This window comes from Chlorocebus sabaeus, chromosome 20 (genome assembly GCF_047675955.1).
Source record: "Chlorocebus sabaeus isolate Y175 chromosome 20, mChlSab1.0.hap1, whole genome shotgun sequence".
In the NCBI taxonomy this organism is placed as follows: domain Eukaryota; kingdom Metazoa; phylum Chordata; class Mammalia; order Primates; family Cercopithecidae; genus Chlorocebus; species Chlorocebus sabaeus.
The window spans coordinates 100,774,970-100,798,066 of record NC_132923.1 but is presented as its reverse complement, the minus strand read 5'-3'; the positions used below and the strand labels follow the sequence as shown (position 1 = coordinate 100,798,066).

The following is a 23,097-nucleotide window of genomic DNA, read 5'->3' as shown; positions in this document are numbered from 1 at the left end:
TCCATGTGATCATCTTTGGGAAGATGATTTGATCTTAAAAAGACCATTGTCTGTAAAAACTGTCAAACAGCTTATTTCTCCTACTACAGTTCTATACAGGCTTTATGTGGAACTCTTTGTAAACAGTGAATGTCTGTATATCAGTACAGGGGTGATCTGCAAAGAACGTCCGTGGCCCACTGGCTCTGAATCCCATTCTCAGTTTCTTCAGTTAGAATCTTGATGGATGGATATTTTTTTAAAGTTCTTTAGGTGATTACAGTATTTATTAGTGTTTAGCCCAAGGCTTTATAGTAATATTTTTATTTTATTTTATTTATTTTATTTTATTTTACTTTATTTTATTTTATTATTTTATTTTATTTTATTTTATTTTTTTGGGATGGAGTCTTGCTCTGTCTCCCAGGCTGGAGTGCAGTGGCGTGATCTTGACTCACTGCAAGCTCCACCTACCACGTTCACGCCATTCTCCTGCCTCAACCTCTGGAGTAGCTGGGACCACAGGTGCCCGCCAGCACGCCTGGCTAGTTTTTTTTTTTTTTTTTTTGTATTTTTAGTAGAGATGGGGTTTCACTGTGTTAGCCAGGATGTTCTCTATCTCCTGACCTCGTGATCTATCCGCCTTGGCCTCCCGGAGTGTTGGGATTATAGGTGTGAGCCACCGTGCCTGGTCTGTTTTATTTATTTTTTGGAGGCTCTGTTGCCAAGACTGGAGTGCAGTGGCTAGATCATGGCTCACTGCAACCTTGACCTCCCAGGCTCAAGTGATCCTCCTTCAGCCTCCTGAGTAGCTGAGACCATAGGCACAAGCCACCGTGCCCAGTTAATTTTTGTACTTCTTGTAGAGATGAGGTCTCACTGTGTTTCCCAGGCTCATCTCAAACTCCTGGGCTCAAGTGATCTACCGGCCTTGGACTCTCAAAGTGCTAGGATTACAGGGGGTGAGCTACTGTACCTGGCCAATAATTCCATTTTTAAAAATGGTTAAGTGTCATGATTGGCTGCTTAATTTAGCTTAGAAAAGATTTATCATAATGAGAGTTGGAAGGAAACCACAAGTCATTATTTAATACAGATTATGGTGTCTTTATTAAGTAAGGAAAGCTGAGAATTTCTCTTAAGAATTGAGAAGAAAATATTCCCCAATGGTAAAATACTCATTTAAAATGGGGACTAAAATTGCTGTTACCGTCCCTGAGAGACATAGGAGAGGAGCCTCTGGGGTGAATTGAAGACTTTTTTAAGCCACCAGCTGTACTATTCATTCTGTTTCCCCAGTGATTAATTGCATAGATGATCCTGAGCTTAATAGACACCCATTGACTGAATTCTCAGAGGAGTATCTCAAGTTGCCTACACTAGAGATACTGTGATGAAAAAGTTCTAAATGAACTTTTAGCTTGCTGTTGATTTTCCCTGCTAACATCCAGCATCAAAGAGATTTGTCTTCCAAAGGTGAATGTGACCTTTTGACTTAATGTCTTTCTTGATAATATGACCTTTCCTTCTAGCACATCTCTTCAGTGTGACACGTGCTTATTTAGCCCAGTAAAGATATAAAAATGCTTTATTGCTGTGTAGGAAGATACCTGATCATTTATTACTTGCAGGCAGGTTGTTTGTTTGTTTGTTTTTTGTTTTTGTATTTGAGGTGGAGTCTCACTCTGTTGCCCAGGCTGGAGTGCAGAGGCGCAATCTCAGCTCACTGCAGGTTCCGCCTCCTGGATTCATGCCATTCTCCTCCTTATAGGCAGGTTTTAATAAATAGCAAGAAAATAGAATCAGTTATGAAATCTGTTTACTTCCGGGGAAGTTCCTAAATATCTCCTTCCAACCACTCTGGTTTTGTGGTTAAACATAGCTTAAGGTGTTTACTAACTTGTGTGTCAGGCACTTTGTATGTACTTCCTTAATTTTCAGGGCAGTCCTGTAAGGTGTAGGTCACATTTGGAAGATGGAGAGAGTTAAGTATTTTGTCCAAGAATGGGTAGCAGAGCCAAGATTGAACCCAGTTCGTTTTTGCTGTCAAAGCCTCTACTTACTGCCAAACCTGGCCCAGTATTACAAAGTGACTTGTCCATTTAGGACTAGGCATTTTAGGTTGGTAATTTGCTTTAGTGTATTTCCTCACCCGACACCCACCTTAGTGCCCCTCTTGAAGTAACATTGTATTACGAACATATGGATAGCTCAGAATGGAATGTGGTTTCTAGTCTCAGTTCCTTACTGTGTGTTGAGATTATGCAGAGATTTGCTAGTTATCTATCTTTTTTGGTCTTAACTGTGAAATATGAGTAACATTACCCTTATCTTTTTTTTTTTTTTTTTAAGTATCTATTTGAGAATAGTTGAAGATGTATTGAAAATTGTGAAGATATACAGAGCTTATATTTGCTAGGGCTGTTATAATAAAGTACCACAAATGGGAGGCTTCAACAACAGCAGTTTTATTGTCTCACAGCTCTGGAGGCTAGAAATTCAGAATCAAGGTGTTGGCAGGATTGGTTCTGCTAGAGAGCTGTTACAGAATGATCTGTTCCAGGCCCCTTTCCTCGGCTTCCCTGTGTCTCTGCATATCAGGTTCCAAATTTCCCCTTTTTATAAGCATCACAAACCTCAGTAAAGACCCTTAACTCCAAATGAGGTTACATTCTGAGGTACTAGGGGTTAGGACTTCCCATATATGATTTGGATGGGTAGATGAGTCACAACTGGACCCATAACAGTTCATATGTACCCCATGCCCAGTTTCCACTGTAAATAACATATTAGTATGGTACCTTTGTCACAATTAATGAACCAGTATGAATATTATTAACTAAAGTGTCACCCTTGTTATGAACACATAAGAAAACTTTAGTTCAAAGAGAAGGAACTTGGAAAAGAGCTTCCTAGTAGTGATCTTTTTGATTTTACTCTGGTGCTTTTTACACTGTTAACTAATATAAACAAAAACCTCCAAAGTCACATTATGAGCCTGAAAATATTAAAAAATAATTTTCTACTTACAGTTAGGTACAAGACAGGAAACTTACTTTTTTTTTTTTTTTTTTTGCTGCATCTAGTGCACATGGCATGCATGGCACAGTAAGTGTTCAGTAAATCCTGATAAGATGAACAGAAGAATGCTCCTGGTACTTGTTGGGCCATATTTTTGAAGCATAAATGCCAGTCTTACCAAATAACTGTAAAGTATAGCAGTAGTGAAATCTGCTTTAATGGGAAAGCAAAAATTATTTATTTTTTAAATTTTACTTTAAGTTCTAGGACACATGTGCAGAAAGTGCAGGTTTGTTACATAGGTATATGTGTGCCATGGTGGTTTGCTGCACCTATCAACGTGTCATATAGGTTTTAAGCCCTGCACGCATTAGCTATTTGTCCTAATGCTCTCCCTTCCCTTGCCCCCCACCCCCAAAAAATTATTTTTAAAATTGTGAAATGGTCCAGATGTGGTGGCTCGACACCTGTAATCCCAACACTTTAGGAGGCTGAGGTGGGCAGATCATTTGAGGTCAGGAGTTTGAGACCAGCTTGGCCAACATGGTGAGACCCCGTGTCTACTAAAAATACAAAGATCAGCCAGGTGTGGTGACATGCACCTGTAATCCCAGCTACTTGGGAGGCTGAGGTAGGAGAATTGCTTGAACCTGGGAGACCGAGGTTGCCATGAACTGAGATAGCACCACTGCACTCTAGCCTGGGGTACACAGTAAGACTCCTTCTCAAAAAAAAAAAAAAAAAAAAAAAAAGCCAAGCATGGTGGCGTACCTGTAGTCCCAGCTACTCAGGAGGCTGAGGTGGGAGGATTGCTTGAGCCAGAGGCAGAGGTTGCAGTCACCTCTGCAGTGAGATTGAGCTACTGCACTGCACTCCAGCCTGGGCAACAGAGCCAGACTCTGTCTCAAAATACGACAACAACAAAGAAGAAGAAAAATTCCAATTCCTGTGTGGAAATCATCTTGAGATAAGCAGTGCCCCTCTGCCTGCTGTATTTTGTAACCTGTGGAAAATACATTTCTCATTGAATTTTCTCCACCTCTCTAAGTTACTGAGAAGTAATGTGGTCCTGTTCCTTTAAAAAGTAAGAAGTGGAATTTGCCATATGATAGGAGCAGAAACTAATTCACTTGCTGAAAAGGGGGAAGGAAATGTGATCTCTTGCTGGTTCTGATGGAAAGAAGCCATCAGCACAGTGTCCCTCACCCCAGTAGGATTCTGTAGCCAAACTCTAACTTGCTCTGGAACTTCTCATTTCCGAGTGAGGTTGGTACTGCCTGAATGTGGATTGTTTCAGATGCAAGTGATAAGTTTAAGTACAGTCAGAAGGTAAGTGGCCAAGTCCCTGGACAGTTGATACCTATTTTCAGGAAGATTATTTTAAAAAAGGAGTAGATTATAATATGAATATTTATTTATTTATTTATGTAATTGATGGAGTTTCACTTTTGTAGCTTGTTTTAAAAAAGGAAAAGATTATGATATGAATATTTATTTATTTACTTATTTATTTGATGGAGTTTTACTCCTGTTGCCCAGGCTGGAGTGCAGTGGCGCGATCTGGGCTCACTGCAACCTCTGCCTCCCGGGTTCAGGCAGTTCTCCTGCCTCAACTTCCCAAATAGCTGAGATTATAGGCGCATGCCACCACGCCTGGCTAAATTTTTTTGTATTTTTAGTAGAGACGGGGTTTCATCATATTGGTCAGGCTGGTCTTGAACTCCTGACCTCAGGTGATCCACCTGCCTTGGCCTCCCAAAGTGCTAGGATTACAGGCGTGAGCCACTGTGCCCAGCCTATAATATGAATCTTAAATAATTTCTTCTACAGTTAATTTCAGAGTCAGTGGAATGACAGTGTATGTGTATGTGTGGTGGGGGTGATTCTCCTTTAAAAGCAAAGTTTCTTTACCACCTAATTCCATTTTTTAGGACATGGCTCAAGTAGTAAAAAAGGAATGTCCTGCTCTATTCATGTATAATTTTTAAGGTTTTTTGTCGGCAATACAGCTGTTCCAAATCATCATTTTACTGATGAAAAAATAGAGGTAAAAACACATGCCCCAAATAAAAATTTGTGGTTTATTCAGTAGGAGCCTTAGTTTTGGTAAATTTCTCTCATTTAGGGAGCCTGAACACTTGTTTGGCAGCGGTTATGTTTTTCAGCTTCTTACATACTAGTGGCATCAAGAAGGATCAGTTCTACCTAATTCCAGGGGTATTGATACTTTGCAGGGAGAAGAAAGAGGAAAGAAAGCAATTAGTAATAGTCACACAGGAGGCCAGAGCAACTTCTTTTGTTATTTGTTAACTGATACTAGGGCTTGAAAGGCGGTAAGTCACGAAGAGGTAGGATGGGCTCCCTGCTGGATAGATGGGAGCCCATATTCCCTGCACCCACTCACAGAATACCGGGCATCTGGGGGCTTTCGGAGACTGAGCTCTGTTAGAACAGGTCTGTTTTACAACTGAGAATCCAAAACATCCAAAGTGAATAGCAGTACTGTTAGAAAGGAATTACCCTAGGCCAGGCGTAGTGACTCACGCCTGTAATCCCAGCACTTTGGGGGCCAAGGCGGGTGGATCACTTGAGGCCAGGAGTTCAAGACCAGCCTGGCCAATATGGTGAAACCCCATCTCTACTGAAAATACAAGAATTAGCTGGGTGTGGTAGTATGCAGCTGTAATCTCAGGAGGCTGAGGCAGGAGAATCACTTGAACCCAAGAGGTGAAGGTTGTAGTGAGCCGAGATCGTGTGCCACTGTACTTCAGCCTGAGCAACAGTGCGAGACTGTCTCAAAAGAAAGGAATTACCCTTTTCTTACCCTTTTTCTTGCATTGAAGGTGACAGAAAAAAGGTCAGCGTCATTTTTTTTTCTGTACAGTTTAGTATGAATTTTCTGAGAAACAGATGACTCAGTGTACTTTTTTATCATCCAAAGAAATACTAGACTAGAAAAGGAAGAAGAGAGATTGACATTTTGGACATTTTGGAGGGCTTGGAATTGAACCTCTATGGATAAGAGCTGGTCCAGTATTTGTTACATTGGCAGTGTTATGCCAGGCTTGCCATTCCTTAATTGCTGTACTTTAAAGTACTTCAGAGGTTATTTTTGGGGAAACTGTTTTGTTTTTAAGAATAGACCCGCCTTCCTTTGTTGCCCAGGCTGGAGTGCAATGACACAATGGTAGCTCACTGCCGCCTTGAACTCCTGGGCTCAAGCGATACTCCTGGTCTCAGCCTCACAGTATGTGGGACCATAGACACAAACCACTGTGCCCAGGAGAGAAACTTCTTAACGGCTACTTAGAAAAGTAATCCGTGGCCGGGAGCCACCCCTGTAATCCCAGCACTTTGGGAGGCCGAGGCGGGCGGATCACGGGGTCAGGAGATCGAGACCATACTGGCTAACATGTCTCTATTAAAAATACAAAAAATAAGCCAGACGCAGTGGCGGGTGCCTGTAGTCCCACCTACTCGGGAGGCTGAGCCGGGAGAATGGCGTGAACCTGGGAGGCGGAGGTTGCAGTGAGCTGAGATCGTGCCACTGCACTCCAGCCTAGGTAACAGAGCGAGACTCCGTCTCAAAAAAAAAAAAAAAAGAAAAAGAAAAGAAAAGTAATTCGTGTGTCCAACATGAGTTATTTTTTTTTTTTTTTTCGAGATGGAGTCTCCCTTTATCTGTCACCCGGGCAGGAGTGCAGTGGTGCATTCTCAGCTCGCTGCAAGCTCCACCTCCCAGGTTCAGGCAATTCTCCTGCCTCAGCCTCCCAAGTAGCTGGGACTACAGGTGCCCGCCACCACGCCTGGCTAATTTTTGTATTTTTAATAGAGATGTGGTTTGACCATGTTGGCCAGGGTGGCCTCAAACTCCTGGCCTTAGGTGATCCACCTGCCTCAGACTCCGAAAGTGCTGGGATTACAGGTGTGAGCCACTGTGCCCAGCCAAGTTAGTTTTTTAATCTGGAGAAAACAATACACAGAATTGGGTGTTTTGTCTTGGCAGTTATCTTGACAAGAACTAACGACCAAGTATTATTTCTCCTGAGGGCATAGATTTCACTGGCATCTCTTAACCCTCTGGTTTCTGAACACACAGGAGTCTTTTTGCTGTTTTTTTTTTTTTTTTTTGGTGAAATTTGCCAAGCTGGTTCCACTGGTTACCTAGATGCCGAACAAACAGTTGAAGTGAGCTCACATTTTTTACAGTTGATTTTGGACACCATAGAGTTAGAAGCTGTAGCCTTTTGGGGTTGCTAACGAAAAAAAGTAATTTATTATGTATTTTCTCCCCTCTCATGATAATTTTCTCAGTGGTTATGAAGTATTCTCATGTTAAAAAACAAATTGATGGAGCAGCCTCCACTGGGAGTGACATTTTGGACTACTTCAAGTCCTGCAATTGGGAGAGAGTTTAAGGTTGTACTTTGGAGCTAGCTTTAGATGTGTTTGAGTTTGAATCAGAATGTTATTTGCTGTAAATGATTCTCTTTTTGGATGTATTTGCAGAGCACGCACATGGAAAAGCACATAACCCAGGCTCTTGTGCAGTGGAGCAATCATTGCTCACTGCAGCCTGGAACTGGGCCCAAGCCATCCTCCTACCTCAGACTCCCAGGTAGCTGGGACTACAGGAGCTCACCATCATGCCCAGCTAATTTATTTATTTATTTTAAATCTTTTGTAGAGACAGGGTCTCACTATGTTGCCCAGGCTGGTTCGAAATCCTGGGCTCAAGCAGTCCTACCCCCTCAGCCTCCCAAAGTGCTGGGATTACAGGTGTGAGCCACTATACAAGGCTGCATGTCTCTTTTTTTAAATAAAGAACGTCTTTTTTAAGGAGGAAAATATAGGAAAGGAGCTGCAGAAACTGGCTGTATGTATCCACACTTGTTAGGATTTTGACCAAGAATACAGTTTGCCTGTAGAGTATTGATAATGTTTGAAGCTGGATAATGGAAACACTTGGGTTCCCTATAGTGTTCTTTCTACTTTTGTGTGTGTTTGAATCAATACTTCTATAATAATAAAATAAACATCAGGCTGGGCACGTTGGCTCATGCCTGTAATCCCAGCAATTTGGAAGGTTGAGGAGGGAGGATTGCTTGAGTCCAGGAGTTTGAAACCAGCTTGGGCAACGTGGCGAGACCCTGTCTCTACAAAAATACAAAAAGTTAACCAGCTGTAGTAGCACATGCCGGTAGTCCCAGCTACTCAGGAGGCTGAGGTTGGAGGATTGGTTGAGCCAGCCACGGAGGTTGAGGCTGCAGTGAGCTATAATCGAGCCACTGCACTCCAGTCTGAACAACAGAGTGAGACCCAGACGCGTGCGCGTGCTTGCACAGCTATAAGACAGGCCCTTTTAAACCTTCTTTAACATCATGAAAAGACAAAGTAGTTTTACTATGAGAAGATTTCCAAAATGGGCATGGACTTTAAATACAGTTCTATTTATTTAGTTTTTTTTTTGTTTGTTTTTTGTGTTTGTTGTTTGAGACAGAGTTTTGTTCTTGTTGCCCAGGCTGGAGTGCAATGGTGCGATCTCGGCTCACCGCAACCTCTGCCTCCTGGGTTCAAGTGATTCTCTTGCCTCAGCCTCCCGAGTAGCTGGGATTACAGGCATGCGCCACCATACCTAGCAAATTTTTTATTTTTAGTAGAGACGGGGTTTCTCCACGTTGGTCAAGCTGGTCTCGAACTCGTGACCTCAGGTGATCCGCCCACCTCGACCTCCCAAAGTGCTGAGATTACAGGTGTGAGCCACTGCGCCTGGCCAGGTTTTTTTAATATCAGAAAAAAGCAGGTAGATGTTTGATTCCATATTAAAAATAAAATCTACACAACTCATGGAATGTTAACTTTTTTTTTTTTTTTAGAATAATGGGGGAGAAATCTCTGCCTAAAAAAATTAAGAAGCAAGTGCTCTTGTCCTTTCTTCCCGTCTCATCTCCCTCCTCCTCCTTCTCCTGTTCCTTTCCTGTTCCTCCTCCTCCTTCTCCTGTTCCTTTCCTGTTAGTTTCTTTCTGCTCTGCAGAGATAACCACTGATAAGAGTTTGCTGTGTGTCCTTATATAGATATGTCTTATACGTACATCTGTACCTACAGATTTCATTTTTTTTTTTTTTGAGGCGGAGTCTCGTTCTGTTGCCCAGGCTGGAGCGCAGTCGTCGGATCTCGGCTCACTGCAAGCTCCGCCTTCCGGGTTTACGCCATTCTCCTGCCTCAGCCTCCCAAGTAGCTGGGACTACAGGCGCCCGCTACCTCGCCCGGCTAGTTTTTTGTATTTTTTAGTAGAGATAGGGTTTCACCATGTTAGCCACGATGGTCTCGATCTCCTGACCTCCTGTCTCAGCCTCCTGATCCGCCCGTCTCGGCCTCCCAAAGTGCTGGGATTACAGGCTTGAGCCACTGCGCCTGGCCTGGATTTCATATTTTTAAAGTAAGTTCTACCAAATTCCACAGAATTCAGTGTTTAAAGTTTTAAGAATTTGAGTACCAAATTCCAGAATAATTTTGTTTTTATAACACAAGCAAATTCCCCCGCCGACCTCCCGCAAGATATAGTCTCATTTTGTTGCCCAGGCTGGAGTGCAGTGGTGTAATCTCGGCTCACTACAACCTCCTCCTCCCGAGTTCAAGCGATTCTCCTGCCTCAGCCTCCTGAGTAGCTGGGATTACAGGTGTGCGCCAACATACCTGGCTAATTTTTGTATTTTTAGTGGAGACGGGGTTTCACCATGTTGGTTAGGCTAGTCTCAAACTCCTGACCTTGTGATCTGCCTCCCCTGGCCTCCTAGAGTGCTGGGATTACAGGCGTGAGCCACCGTGTCCAGGCTTTTTCTTGTCTTTTTTTTTTTTTTGAGATGGAATCTCTTTCTGTCACACAGGTTGGAGTGTAGTGTGGTCTCGGCTCACTGCAACCTCCACCTCCCGAGCTGAAGCAATTCTCCTGCCTCAGCCTCCCTAGTAGTTGGGATCACAGACGCATACCACCGCACCCGGCTAATTTTTGTATTTTTAGTAGAGACAGGGTTTCTCCGTATTGGTCAGACTGGTCTCGAACTCCCGACCTCAGGTGATCTGCCTGCCTCGGCTTCCCAAAGTGCTGGGATTACAGGCATGAGCCACTGTGCCTGGCCTCGTTTTTGTATTTTTAATAGAGACAGGGTTTTACCATGTTGGCCAGGCTGTTCTGGAACTCCTGACCTCAAGTAGTTCACTCGCTTTGGCCTCCCAAAGTGCTGGGGTTACAGGCGTGAGCCACTGCACCTGGCCCTGGATAATTTTTTTATTTTTAATGTTTTTGTAGAGACAGGGTCTTGCCATGTTGTCCAGGCTAGCCTTGAACTTCTGGACTGAAAAGCAAGCCTCCTTCCTTAGCCTCCCAAAGTGCTGGGATTTCAGGTTTGAGTCACCACACCCAGCCTATATCTTTCAAATTTTTAAACAGTAAAATAACCATTCTCCCCAGAGGGACATCACCCCCACTTTTTAGGAGAGTACCCAGTGCACATGTGGATATTCTTTTCTATAAATTTAAGACCTTAGAATTGAAATTAGTATTTACTGATTTACCTTACTTAATAACTTGAGAGCCACTTAATAGCAGAGTACATGTCGTAAAGGGGTCTCTGATTTTATTTCTTCAGGGGTGGGGTGGAGTATGAAGCCTTGGCAGAGCGTTACTCTAGAGATACCACAGCTGCCCTCTATTCTGTTTCCGGGTCTGTTTTACTCAGGAGAGGATGATCTCCAGGGAAAAGAGTAAAATAGTAAACACGTTTCATATTTCACTTGAGCTCAGCTTTCCTCCCGTAACTATCCAGAGGCATTCAGAACACAAGTCAGGCCCACTGCTTTGTCTAAAACGCTTTATGGGTAGTGGTATTTCTTTCTTGGTATTTTTGTCTGTCTTTATAAGTTTATGGCTTGTTCACTAAGAATGTCCTACTTCTTCCCTTTAATGCCTGTTGAAAGCGTGGCTCTCTTGACTGGATGTTGGTGGCAGTGAAGTTTTGTTGAAACGTGACATTAGTAAATGAAGTGTGTCTCCCTAACAAAATCAGTTTGGTCTTCTGTGCCTTTGAATAAGGTGTAGAAGGGATGAGAATGATCTCAATTTCTAGGTTGGCAGAGCTGTGATACATGCGTAACTTTATTCCTTGGCTGTATTGTTAATATTTGATAAACTAATTTTTTAAATTATTGTTCCTTCTTATGTGGTGAAGAGAATGGAGATTGAAGAGGAAGTGTGAAAGAGTGTGTTTACTCATTTAGCAAATACAAAGTGTCCACTCTGTGGCTAAATGCAAAGCACTGAAGATGAAATGGAGAACAAATCAGATGTGGTCTTTGGTTCATTTTGTAGCCTCCTGGGTTTGGTATCCTGAATTGTTAAACTTATTTAGTTAACTCTTTTGTGTTACCTAACAGTCATCAAATGTAGCATTATCGAATCTGGAAAAGCATGTTGTCGTCTCAGCAGAGATTTCGTCCTGAGGTCTGGTTGAGGGATAAGGAGTGCAGGCTCACATGGGGTCAGTTCTCAGGAACTTTTCCCATTCTTTTAAGATGAGAAAATCTCGGTAGACACATCTCAATAAAGTCCAACACCTTCTCATTATAAAAATAGTCAACAAAGTAGAAGGGTAATTTCGTCAATATGATAAAGGGCATCTATGAAAAATTTACAGCTAACATCATACTTAAAGGTGCAAGACTGAACTCTTTCTCCTTAAGATGAGGAACAAGACCAAGACAAGGCTGTCCACTGTCACCATTTTATTTACCATTGTGTAGTAGACATTCCAGCCAGAGCAATAAGGCAAGAAAATGAAACACGAAGCATTTAAATTGGTAAAGAAGTAGTAAAATCATCTCTTTTTGCAGATAGTATAATATTAAATAGAAAAACCTAAGGATTCTACTAAAAACCAATTAGAGCTAATAAATGAATTTAGCAAGGTTGCAGGTACAAGATCAATATACAAAAATGAGGCCAGGCATGGTGGCTCACACTTGTAATCCCAGCACTTTGGGAGGCCGACGTGGTAGATCATTTGAGGTCAGGAGTTTGAGACCAGCCTGGCCAACATAGCAAAACCCCATCGCTATTTTTTTTTTTTTTTTTTTTTGAGACGGAGTCTCGCTCTGTCGCCCAGACTGGAGTGCAGTGGCCAGATCTCAGCTCACTGCAACCTCCACCTCCCGGGTTTATGCTATTCTCCTGCCTCAGCCTCCTGAGTAGCTGGGACTACAGGCGCCCGCCACCTCGCCCGGCTAGTTTTTTGTATTTTTTAGTAGAGACGAGGTTTCACCAGGTTAGCCAAGATGGTCTCGATCTCCTGACCTTGTGATCCGCCCGTCTCAGCCTCCCAAAGTGCTGGGATTACAGGCTTGAGCCACTGCGCCCGGCCGTTTTTTGTATTTTTTAGTAGAGACGGGGTTTCACCGTGTTAGCCAGGATGGTCTCGATCTCCTGACCTCGTGATCCGCCCGTCTCGGCCTCCCAAAGTGCTGGGATTACAGGCTTGAGCCACCGCGCCCGGCCATCGCTATTAAAAATACAAAAAAATTAGCTGGGTGTGGTGGTGTGCACCTGTGATCCCAGCTACTGGGGAGGCTGAGGCAGGAGAAGTGCTTGAACCCGGGAGGTAGAGGCTGCAGTGAGTCAAGATCAGGCCACTGCACTCCAGCCTGGGCAACAGAGCAAGACTCCACCTCAAAAAAAGTAAAAAGACAGTGTGTGTGTATATATATATACACACACACAAAATGAGCTGTATTTCTATACAGTAGCAATGAACAATAAGAAAATGAAGCTGTTAAGTGAAAATGAATTGTAATTTCATTTCCAGTAGCATCAAAATAATATAGGAATAAATTTAACAAAGGCCAGTGTAAAACTTATATTCAGAAAACTGTGAAACATTGTGGAAAGCACATTTCATGTTCATGGAATTGGAAGATTTACTATTGTTAAGATGGCAGTATTCTCCAAATTGATCTACAGATTCAGCACACACTCTGTCAAAATCCCAGATGGTCTTTTTGCAGAAATTGGCAAGCTGATTCTAAATTCATATGGACATGTACCCAGAATAGCCAAAACTATTTTGAAAAAGAGAAAAGTTGGAGGATTCACATTTTTTGATATTAAAATGTAGCTACAGTAATTAAGACTGTGGTATTGACATAAGGAGAGACAGGTCAGTAGAGTAAAATTAAGAGTTCGGAAATGAATCCTTACGTTTATGATTAATTGGGCTTTTTGTTTTTTGAGATGGAGTTTCACTCTTGTCACCCAGGCTGGAGTGCAATGGTGTGATCTTGGCTCACTGCAACCTCCACCTCCCAGGTTCAAGTGATTCTCCTACCTCAGCCTCCTGAGTAGCTGGGATTACAGGCATGTGCCACCACGCCCAACTAATTTTTGTATTCTTAGTAGAGACGCGGTTTCACCATGTTGGCCAGGCTTGTCTCAATTTCTTGACCTCGTGATCCACCCACCTCGGCCTCCCAAAGTGCTGAGATTACAGGCTTGAGCCATTGCGCGGGGCCAATTAATTGGTTTTTGACAAGGGTGCCAGGACAATTCAGTGGGGAAAGACTAGTCTTTTTTTTTTTTTCCTTTGAGATGGAGTTTCACTCTTACTGCCCAGGCTGGAATGCAACGGCATAAGAATAGTCTTTTCAACAAGTGGTGCTAGGACATCTAGATAGCCACATGCACAACAATAAAGTTGGACTAGGTGTGTGGTGGCTCACGCCTGAAATCCCAACACTTTGGGAGGCCGAGATGGGTGGATTGCTTGAGCCCAAGAGTTTGAGACCAGTCTGGACAACATGGGGAGACCCCGTCTCTACAAAATACAAGTATTAGCCAGGCATGGTGACACATGCCTGTAGTCCCTGCTACTCAGGAGACTGGGTTGGGCGGATCACTTGAGCCTAGCAGATTGAGGCTACAGTGAGTTGAGATTGCGCTACTGCGCTCCAGCCTGAATGACAGAGTGAAACCCTGTCTCTAAATAAATAAAGTTAGACCCTTACTTCACACCATTCATAAAAATTAAATCATAATGGATCATAGACCTACATAGAGCTAAAACTAGAAAACTCTTACAAGAAAACCTAGGAGTAAATCTGTGACCTTGGGTTAGACAAAACCTGCTTAGACATGACACACAAAGTACAAGCAACAAAAGAAAAATAGAGTTCATCAGAGTAAAAAACAAAATGTGTTTCAAAGGACAGCATCAAGAAAGTGTAAAGCTGGGCATGGTGGCTCACGCCTGTAATCCCAGCACTTTGGGAGGCTGAGACAGGCAGATCACCTGAGGTCAGGAGTTCAAGACCAGCCTGATCAACATGGTGAAACCCCGTCTCTATTAAAAATACAAAAATGAGCTGGGTGTGGTGTTGCACCTCTGTAATCCCAGCTACTCAGGAGGCTGAGGCAGGAGAATCACTTGAATCCGGGAGGTGGAGGTTGCAGTGAGCCCAGATCACGCCACTGCACTCCAGCCTGGGAAATAGAGGGAGACTCCGTCTCAAAAAACATAAAAAAAATAAAGTGAAAAGAAAACCTACAAAATGGGAGAAAATATTTGCAAGTCGTACATCCAACAAGGGACTTGTATCCACCTCGGCCTCCCAGGAAGTGCTGGGATTACAGGCGTGAGCCACCACACCCAGCCTCGTATTTATTTTATTTATTTATTTTTTTTGAGATGGAGTCCGCTCTGTCACCCAGGCTGGAGTGCAGTGGTGTACAGGCGGCTGCCACCACACCTGGCTGCTTTTTGTATATTTAGTAGAAATAGGGTTTCACCATGTTGGTTAGGCTGGTCTCGAACTCCTGACCTCAAGTGATCCACCCGCTTCAGCCTCCCAAAGTGCTGGGATTACAAGTGTGAGCCACCACGCCTGGCTCACATTTATTTATTTATGTTTTATTTTGGAGACAGATACGTGCTTTGTCTCCCAGGCTGGAGTGCAGTGGCACAAACATGGCTCACTGCATCTTCAACCTCCTGGGCTCAAGCAATCCTCCTGCCTCAGTCTCCCAAGTAGCTGGGACTGTGGGCATGCACCACCATGCCTGGCTTTAAATTTATGGTCAGTTGGTTTTTGTTAACGGTGAAAAACCAAATGAGTTTTTGTATTTATGGTCAATTGGGTTTTTAAATTATTATTATTTTTTTTTGAGATGGAGTTTAGCTTTTGTTGCCCAAGCTGGAGTGCAGTGGTGCAATCTAGGCTCACTGCCACCTCCGCCCTCCAGGTTCAAGCGATTCTCCTGCCTCAGCCTCCCAAGTAGCTGGGATTACAGGTTCCCGCCACCATGCCCAGCTAATTTTTGTATTTTTTTTTTTGTAGAGACGGGGTTTCACCATGTTGGCTACGCTGGTCTTGACCTCCTGACCTCAGGTGATCCACCTGCCTCGGCCTCTCCAAGTGCTGAATGGGATTACAGTCATGAACCACCGTGCCCAACACCCCTCCACCCCGCTTTTTTTTTTTTTTTTGGAGATGGAGTCTTGCCCTGTCGCCCAGGCTGGAGTGCACTGGCATGATCTTGGCTCACTGCAACTTCCCCCTCCTGGATTCAAGTAATTCTCCCTGCCTCAGCTTCCCGAGTAGCTGGGATTACAGGTGCCTGCCACCACGCTTGGCTAATTTTTGTATTTTTAGTAGAGACGGGGTTTTGCCATGTTTGCCAGGCTGGTCTCAAACTCCTGACTCCAGGTGATGTTCCTGCCTTGACCTCCCAAAGGACTAAGATTACAGAGTCACTCCACCAGGTATCAATCGGGTTTTGACCATAAATGTAAGGATAAATTTTTTGAAATACAGTTGTGTTTTAAGTAAAACGCATCTGTTTTCAAGGACCATTGATCTGCTTGATAATTAGACAAGCAGTTTGAGTCAAGAAGACTTGGGCTTCTGAAAAGGATGATGGGTTTGTGCTACCCTCTCAAGTGGCTCTGCAGAATAGTTTGAAAATAAATTCTTTCTCCTAGTGACAGAATTATAGCTGAAATCATTTCAAAAGGCTATTTGAAATTCTGTCCTTGCGCCGTGCGCAGTGTCTCACGCCTGTAATCCCAGCACTTTGGGAGGCCGAGGCGGGCGGATCACGAGGTCAGGAGATTGAAATCATTCTGGCTAACACAGTGAAACCCCATCTTTACTAAAAGTACAAAACATTAGCCAGGCGTAGTGGTGGGCACCTGTAATTCCAGCTGCTTGGGAGGCTGAGGCAGGAGAATCACTTGAACCCAGGTGGCAGAGGTTGCAGTAAGCTGAGATTGTGCCATTGCACTCTAGCCTGGGCAATAAGAGCAAAACTCCGTCTCAAAAAAATAAATAAATAAAAATAAAAATAAAATAAATACATAAATAAAATAATTAGTTGCAGTTCACATTAAAGAGGAAACTCCAGGAATGGGGGTCGGGGGGCGTCATGATATTGCAGCTCTTGAGTGCACTTGTCAATTCTAGTAAGCTTAATATGTGCAGAATTGTTAAGTTTGTCTCTGTATTTATATGGCAGCTCTTCTTCATCTTAATGAAAATTAGCTTCTTAAGTTTTCTGGTTTCTGAGTGTTGAATTGAGTGTCTCCTTTTCCACTAACTTGTTGCCCTTTTTTATTCTTTTAAAGTCTGATAATATCCACCTGTTGTGTAAATCATCTAGATGGATTTTTATTTCTGACCCAAGTTAAAATAGAATGTTAGACAGTCTCTTACTAGGCAGACATAGATAGATATCCCTGAACTTGTGACAGAAATAAAGGTCTCCTTTTGGCAAGAGTGAACCCAGAGAACCCCAAAATAATGCTTAAGACCAACTGAAAAAATGTATTTTTATTTTTAATATTCTCATTGTAAATTGTTTGTTTACACCTCCACCTCCCACTCCTGAGTAACTTACTCCTTCATTCTGACTTCATATAGTGACACTACTGCCAAAATAGCTCCAAATTGAAATATCTTTGACCTTGCTAAAGTTTGCAACAGTGTAATCTTTTTGGCAGGATTTAAACTGTGGGTTCTTGGCATCCTCATCTAGCAGTCTCTTATTCATCACCTTTTGTCTCTGACTTCCTGTTGGTTTCTCAGTCCTCCTCTAAATTATGTCTCTAAGATTTTGGTTGTTTCCCCAGTGAGCTGGAGCTATAGCAGCTTCCTAGGCATTTTTTTTGTCTTTTGGACAGTTCTTGACATTCAAATATTTTATTCGAATATAACAAATAAATACCACCTTTCAGTTTATCTATATCTTGTCACCTTTACCAGATTATAAACTTGGTAAGGGTGGACACTTGGCATTCATTGGTTCCACAAGTTCGTTAGTACCCCTTGTATGCCAGACACTGCTCTAGTAGACAGGCAATATAACGTAGCAGTTAAATGTGCCAACAGTGAGGCTCGGTGGGCTGGCTCATGCATGTAATCCAAGCACTTTGGGAGGCTGGGGCAGGAGGATCCATTGAGCTTAGGAGTTTGAGACCAGCCTGGGCAACATAGGGAGACTCCGTCTGAATGAATGAATGAATGAGTGAGCCAATTGTGGTTTGGATTTTGGCAATATGACCTTGGGCAAGTTAATTACCTTCTCTATGCCTCAAAATTCTTATCTGTAAAATGGGATTAAAAATGCCTTCCTCAAGGATAAATTGAATTAATAAAAACACTGGTTAAGCATTTGCTATTCTGGGTGTTGAGTATACAGCACTAAATAAGAAAGATGAGGTTTCTGTTGGTATAGAGCTTACATTCTAATTAAAGACAGAATAACAAGTAAACAAGATAGCTTCACATACTGAGTTTTGGTCGGAAGAAACAAATAAGATATGTACTGGACATAGAGAATGACTGGGTGGCTATTTTTGATTGGGTGGTCAGGGTGAACCTCTGAGGAGATAGCTTTTGAGCTGAGATCTTCAAATTCTGAGAGGTAGGAGGGGAGAAATATTTGATGATTATTTTCCCTTCATAGATAAGAGGTGGCATTACTTGGCAGAATCTTGCTAGGCGGTGAAGTGTGATAGAATAGGCCCTGGAGTTTTGACCTGGTTTGGCTATTAACTAGCTTTGTGATCTTTGACAGATTCCTTACTCTTACTGTCTTTGGTGGACATGTACTTTAGCACTTAGAGTTTTTACTGCTGGGAAGATGTCCAAGGCACTAATGGAGTATAAAGAAGTATACCTTGTAGACCAGGCGTTAACTTCTCAGGGCAACTTAGAGGTGCTCTTCTTTCCTGGAGGGGGAGAAAAGGAAAAAGATAATTTGAAAGGAAAAAGATAATTTGTTTCTTGGTGAGAAAATGACCCTGAAAGTTAACTCTTTTCTTTTCTTTTCTTTTCTTTCTTTTCTTTTTTTTGAGATGTAGTTTCGCTCTTGTCACCCAGGCTGGAGTGCAGTGGTGTGATCCCGGCTCACTGCAACGTCTGCCTCCTGGGTTCAAGCGATTCTCCTGTCTCAGCCTCCTGAGTAGCTGGGATTATAGCCGCCCACCAGTACGCCCTGCTGATTTGTGGTATTTTTAGTAGAGATGGGGTTTCACCATGTTGGCCATACTGGTCTCGAACTCCTGACCTCAGGTGATCAGCCTACCTCAGCCTCCCAAAGTGCTGGGATTACAGGCGTGAGCCATTGCGCCCTGCTTACTCTTGTCTAATAAAGAGCTGGAACAAATTGAGGGTTCTTTAAAAATGAGTCATTTCATCTTTTTTTTTTTAATGTTATTTTCTGTTTTTAAAGTTTATTTGAACAAGTTGTTTTTTTGTAGAGGTGGGGGAATCTTCCTATGTTGCTTAAGCTGGTCTCAAAATCCTGGCCTCAGGCCATTCCCACCATAGCCTCTAGAGTAGCTAAGACTACAGGCCCTTACCAGCACATCCAGCTAATTTAAAAATTTTTTACTCCGTAGGCCAGGTGCGGTGGCTTACACCTGTAATCCCAGCACTTTGGGAGGCTGAGCCGGGCGGATCACCTTAGGTCGGTAGTTCAAGACCAGCCTTACCAACAAGGAGAAACGCTGCCTCTACTAAAAATACAAAAAGATTAGCTGGGCATGGTGGCACATGCTTGTAATCCCAGCTACTTGGGAGGCTGGGGCAGGAGAATTGCTTGAACCCAAGAGGTGGAGATTGCAGTGAGCTGAGATCGAGCCATTACACTCCAGCCTGGACAACAAAAGCAAAACTCCATCTCAAAAAAAAAAAAAAAAAAAAAAAAAAAAAAATTTTTTTTTTTTTTTTTTACTTTGTAGACACAGGATATTGCTATGTTGCCCAGGCTAGTCTTGAACACCTGGACTCAAACAGTCCTCCTACCTTGGCCTCCCAATGCCCTGGGATTATAGGCATGAGCCACCATACTTAGCCACTTTCTCTTTTTTTTTTTAGGTGGGGAAGCTAGGGTATTGCCCTTTCCTCCAGAGCTGCCGTACAGTGGCGTGATCACAGCTCGCTGTAACTTTGCACTCCCTCCTGTCTTAGCCTCTCAAATAGCTAGGACTACAGGTACACACCACTATGACTGTCTAATTTTTAAAAAAAAAAATTTTTTGTAGATGCGGGGTCTTATGTTGCCCAGATTAAAAGAAAGGTGTTTTTAAAATGTCCAGAGGTTCACATTTGCAAAGGAACTCACTCATTTGTTCTAATGCATTTTCTTACATTAGGTGTAATTGAAAAGTGATCCTCTGTTCAGAGATGTCAAAAACAAACAAATCCAAGTCTGGATCTCGCTCTTCTCGCTCAAGATCTGCATCAAGATCTCGTTCTCGTTCGTTTTCGAAGTCTCGGTCCCGAAGCCGATCTCTCTCTCGTTCAAGGAAGCGCAGGCTGAGGTAAGGGGGTGTGACTTTGTATATTGAGGTAATCATTGCATCAGTTGATGTGGATGTTTGAAGATCTTTTGTTAGACTTTCTCTGTGAGTGTCAAATGGACTGGGGGTTGGCTTGAGGTGCAGGGTTGGGCTATAAGATATTCCAGGTGTCTTTAAAGGACAAATTCAGATCAGCTTTGATGGCCATGCTGATTGCCTGATTCCTTTCCTCTGCCAGCACATAGTATTTCCCACCCACTTTGGAAGAAAGAACGTTTTATTTTTATTTGAGCTGCTTGCTTCAAATCTCTATAGCTGATTATTTTTCACCAAAGTATTTTTGAAGGCCTGAACCAAAGTTTATTTGCATCACCGCAAATAAAGGATAGCTAAGAGGATTAATAATATGAACAACATGGCAAGGAAAAGAAGCTTCAACTCACTAAAATAAACTTTTAGAAACTTAACCAGGAGTCATTTGTATACAGTGTGCCAATTACTAACAAGCTGCATCTATTTAGTAAATGTATCTTAAAACTTTTTAAAAATCACTGTTGAAAACATCATTTTGCCTGGGTGACACAGCGAGACTCTGTCTCAAAAAAAAAAAAAAAAAAAAAAGAAAACATCATTTTATCTCACTAAACATAAGAACACTTCTTTTGAATTTATTGCCAATATTTCCTAATTCAGTCAGTTTTCACACCTTCAGGTGGATTTCCCTATTTTAATTATGTCTTGGAATAGGATGCCAAACCTCCAGCGTCTTTCCTCTCTTGGTGTGTGTTGTGAGTTGGATTTTTCATTCTTTAAAAGTGTTTTAACTTTCTTTTGTGGATAGATAAGAAGCTTTCAGTAGATAAAAGTTTCTTTATGTGAGTTTGGGAAATATTGGTGTATTTAAATACTTAATAAGGGGAATCTTTGTACATTTTCATTCTTTTTCTCAGAAGTATATTAGCAAGGAGATGATTTGTCATGTTTGACACTTGGAACCCCTGCTGTTTATTTCAGATGAGTATCTAGAATTTTTGTCTTAGATGAATTGATTATGAAATTTAAAATAAACCTCAGAAGTCAGTGATTAAACTTTTACTCTTGATGATTTCCAGAGCCCTATAGTACTTCTAAGGAGTCTATTAAACAAAGGATTGGTGATTTTGTTTTTTACCATTTAACAAAAACAAGGTAGATGTTAAATGAAGTCTGTGAGAAGCCATCTTGAAAAAGTAGGTATGCATAGATATTGAAAAGGGAAACCCTAAATTTATCTACCTCAGGAAATTGCTTTTAAAGCCATGGGACAAGCAAGACTCTTAGTAACTCCTACCCTGTACCCAGAATCTTGATTTAGGGAGTTTAAACCTCAGTTTTAGCTCATTTGGTTATGAAAGATACCTTTTTAAAATTTAATCTGGTAACTAGAAGAAACTAAATAATTGGTTCAATTATTTACCAATTATTCAGTTTTGGTTGCATAGCCTCTATGCAACCAAAACTGAGAGACAAAATTGAATTGAATTGAAAAATGTTAACTAACTCTATAGTATGTATGACAGCTGGAATTCTGGGCAGTTCTTTTCTCCTTGTTCTGCAAATCATTTGGCAGTTGCTCACTGACTTGGCAAATGAGGAAAAAATATTTTAGGGAGGCAGTATGTGCTGGGGTAGGTCTAGAGATACTTTAACATGCTATCATATACCTAGAAGAGACTTGTTCTGGAGGAATTTCTCCACTAGAAAGTATGCTTTTATACTTGATTGTAGTCTGACTTCTCTGTTTTTTAGAAACAGATAAATATGCCACTGGATGTTCAGTTTTTATTTCTGGCCTATCTGTTTCATGGTTTTTTCTTTTGTTTTCCCTCTCCTGCAAGGAAAGTATCTATCCAGAGAGTTTGAGAAACCATGCCTTTAAATTAACTAACTGCTGAGTTCTACAGAATTGGAGAAAATTGATTATTTCCTTGTATTTCACAGACTGTATCCTTTTAAGTGACATCTCTTAAATAACTTCATTTGCAATCTGCAGAGACTCATTTTCCTGCATCTGTGCAATGACTGCGAGTTTTGGATGCAGTATGCCCAGGGCCCTCACTAGTAATTGGTAACAGAAGCAGCAGTAGCCTATGAGGATGGGAACATGAATTAAACCCTCCTTAGTGCTGGTGGTGGATCACCTACCTCAAGCATAGCCCTTTAATCGGGTCATACTCACTTTCATAATCTGCATCTGCCTCTCCCTTCTTTTCTTATATTGTTACTGTTTTCAAATGAAAAGTGTGGAAGGTAAGTTTTTTTTTTTAATTGTACTTAATTACAATAACAGCCAGCAGTAAGATATATCTGTGCCAGTTGCTCTTATTCATGTTGTAGATAAAAAATCCTGAGGACAGCGGGCAATAAATAGTGGAAAACCAATCCCACTTTATCTTTAGATTAAATTGAACGTACTTTCTTCTTAAAAATACTGTTTTGTTTAGTTGTTAAATCCTGAAAAAAACTGGTATATTTGTTAAATAGAGTTATTTGGAAAAACAAAAACGCATCTGTTACCAGTCAGATATGAGAAGGCCTGCTGATTAACTGAAGAGTTTTTATTCTATATGTAAAGAAAATACTATTTGAAATAGTTTTCTAGTAAATTTTACTTATTTCTAGCCAGCTGCTTAGGAGTAATTTTTTAATGTTAATGATCTATATCATAGTAGATGGAAAAAGTGGATCCAAGAACCCCAGTGGATTTTTACACCAACATACGTAATTTTTGGCTTTTTGATGGAAACAAAGTTCCTCATCGTTGACAAGCCTGATGCTCAGGAATGTACAGTTTTTTTTTTTTTTTACCAAGTTAGGTTACTATCAGGTGCCTGTGGTTCTGGAAATTCACCTTGCTCTACCAGAGTTCTATATTGTTAACTGGAGAAGAACACAACACTAGCCTTCTGTGCACACCAGGGTGGTGGGGGGTTTTTTAGTTCCTCTTTGCTAACTTCATGTGTCCTTGGGTACCTTATGGTCAGATAGTGCCCTCTTGTGGCACCTATGTAAGATCATGTACTCAGCCACAGAAATATGACCTAAGTAGTGAGACCATTTCCAGGTCCCCAATTTAAAAAAATAATATTGTATGTTTTGTTTATGTGATTTTAGTAAGTTCTTTTAAGCTTTGAGCAGATGCATTCTCCAAGTTTTCTTTGGTGTATACCTGTTGTAACTACACTTTTACGATCCCAAGCCTTAGTGGTA

General features: G+C 41.8%; 1 protein-coding gene across 5 annotated transcripts in view; it reads left to right on the top strand.

Moving 5' to 3' along the window:
* THRAP3 (thyroid hormone receptor associated protein 3) overlaps window positions 1-23,097 on the top strand; it is an 80,178-nt gene that overhangs the window by 37,515 nt on the left and 19,566 nt on the right. For 3 of the 5 annotated variants that reach the window (XM_007979393.3, XM_007979391.3, XM_073007477.1), the window contains exon 3: window positions 19,702-19,869. In XM_007979393.3, coding sequence (XP_007977584.1) covers window positions 19,733-19,869 — 137 coding nt within the window. In that variant the 5' untranslated portion in view covers window positions 19,702-19,732. Of the gene's footprint in view, window positions 1-19,423; window positions 19,541-19,701; window positions 19,870-23,097 lie in introns of all 5 variants that reach the window. The other 2 variants (XM_037997187.2, XM_073007478.1) reach the window with 1 other exon arrangement.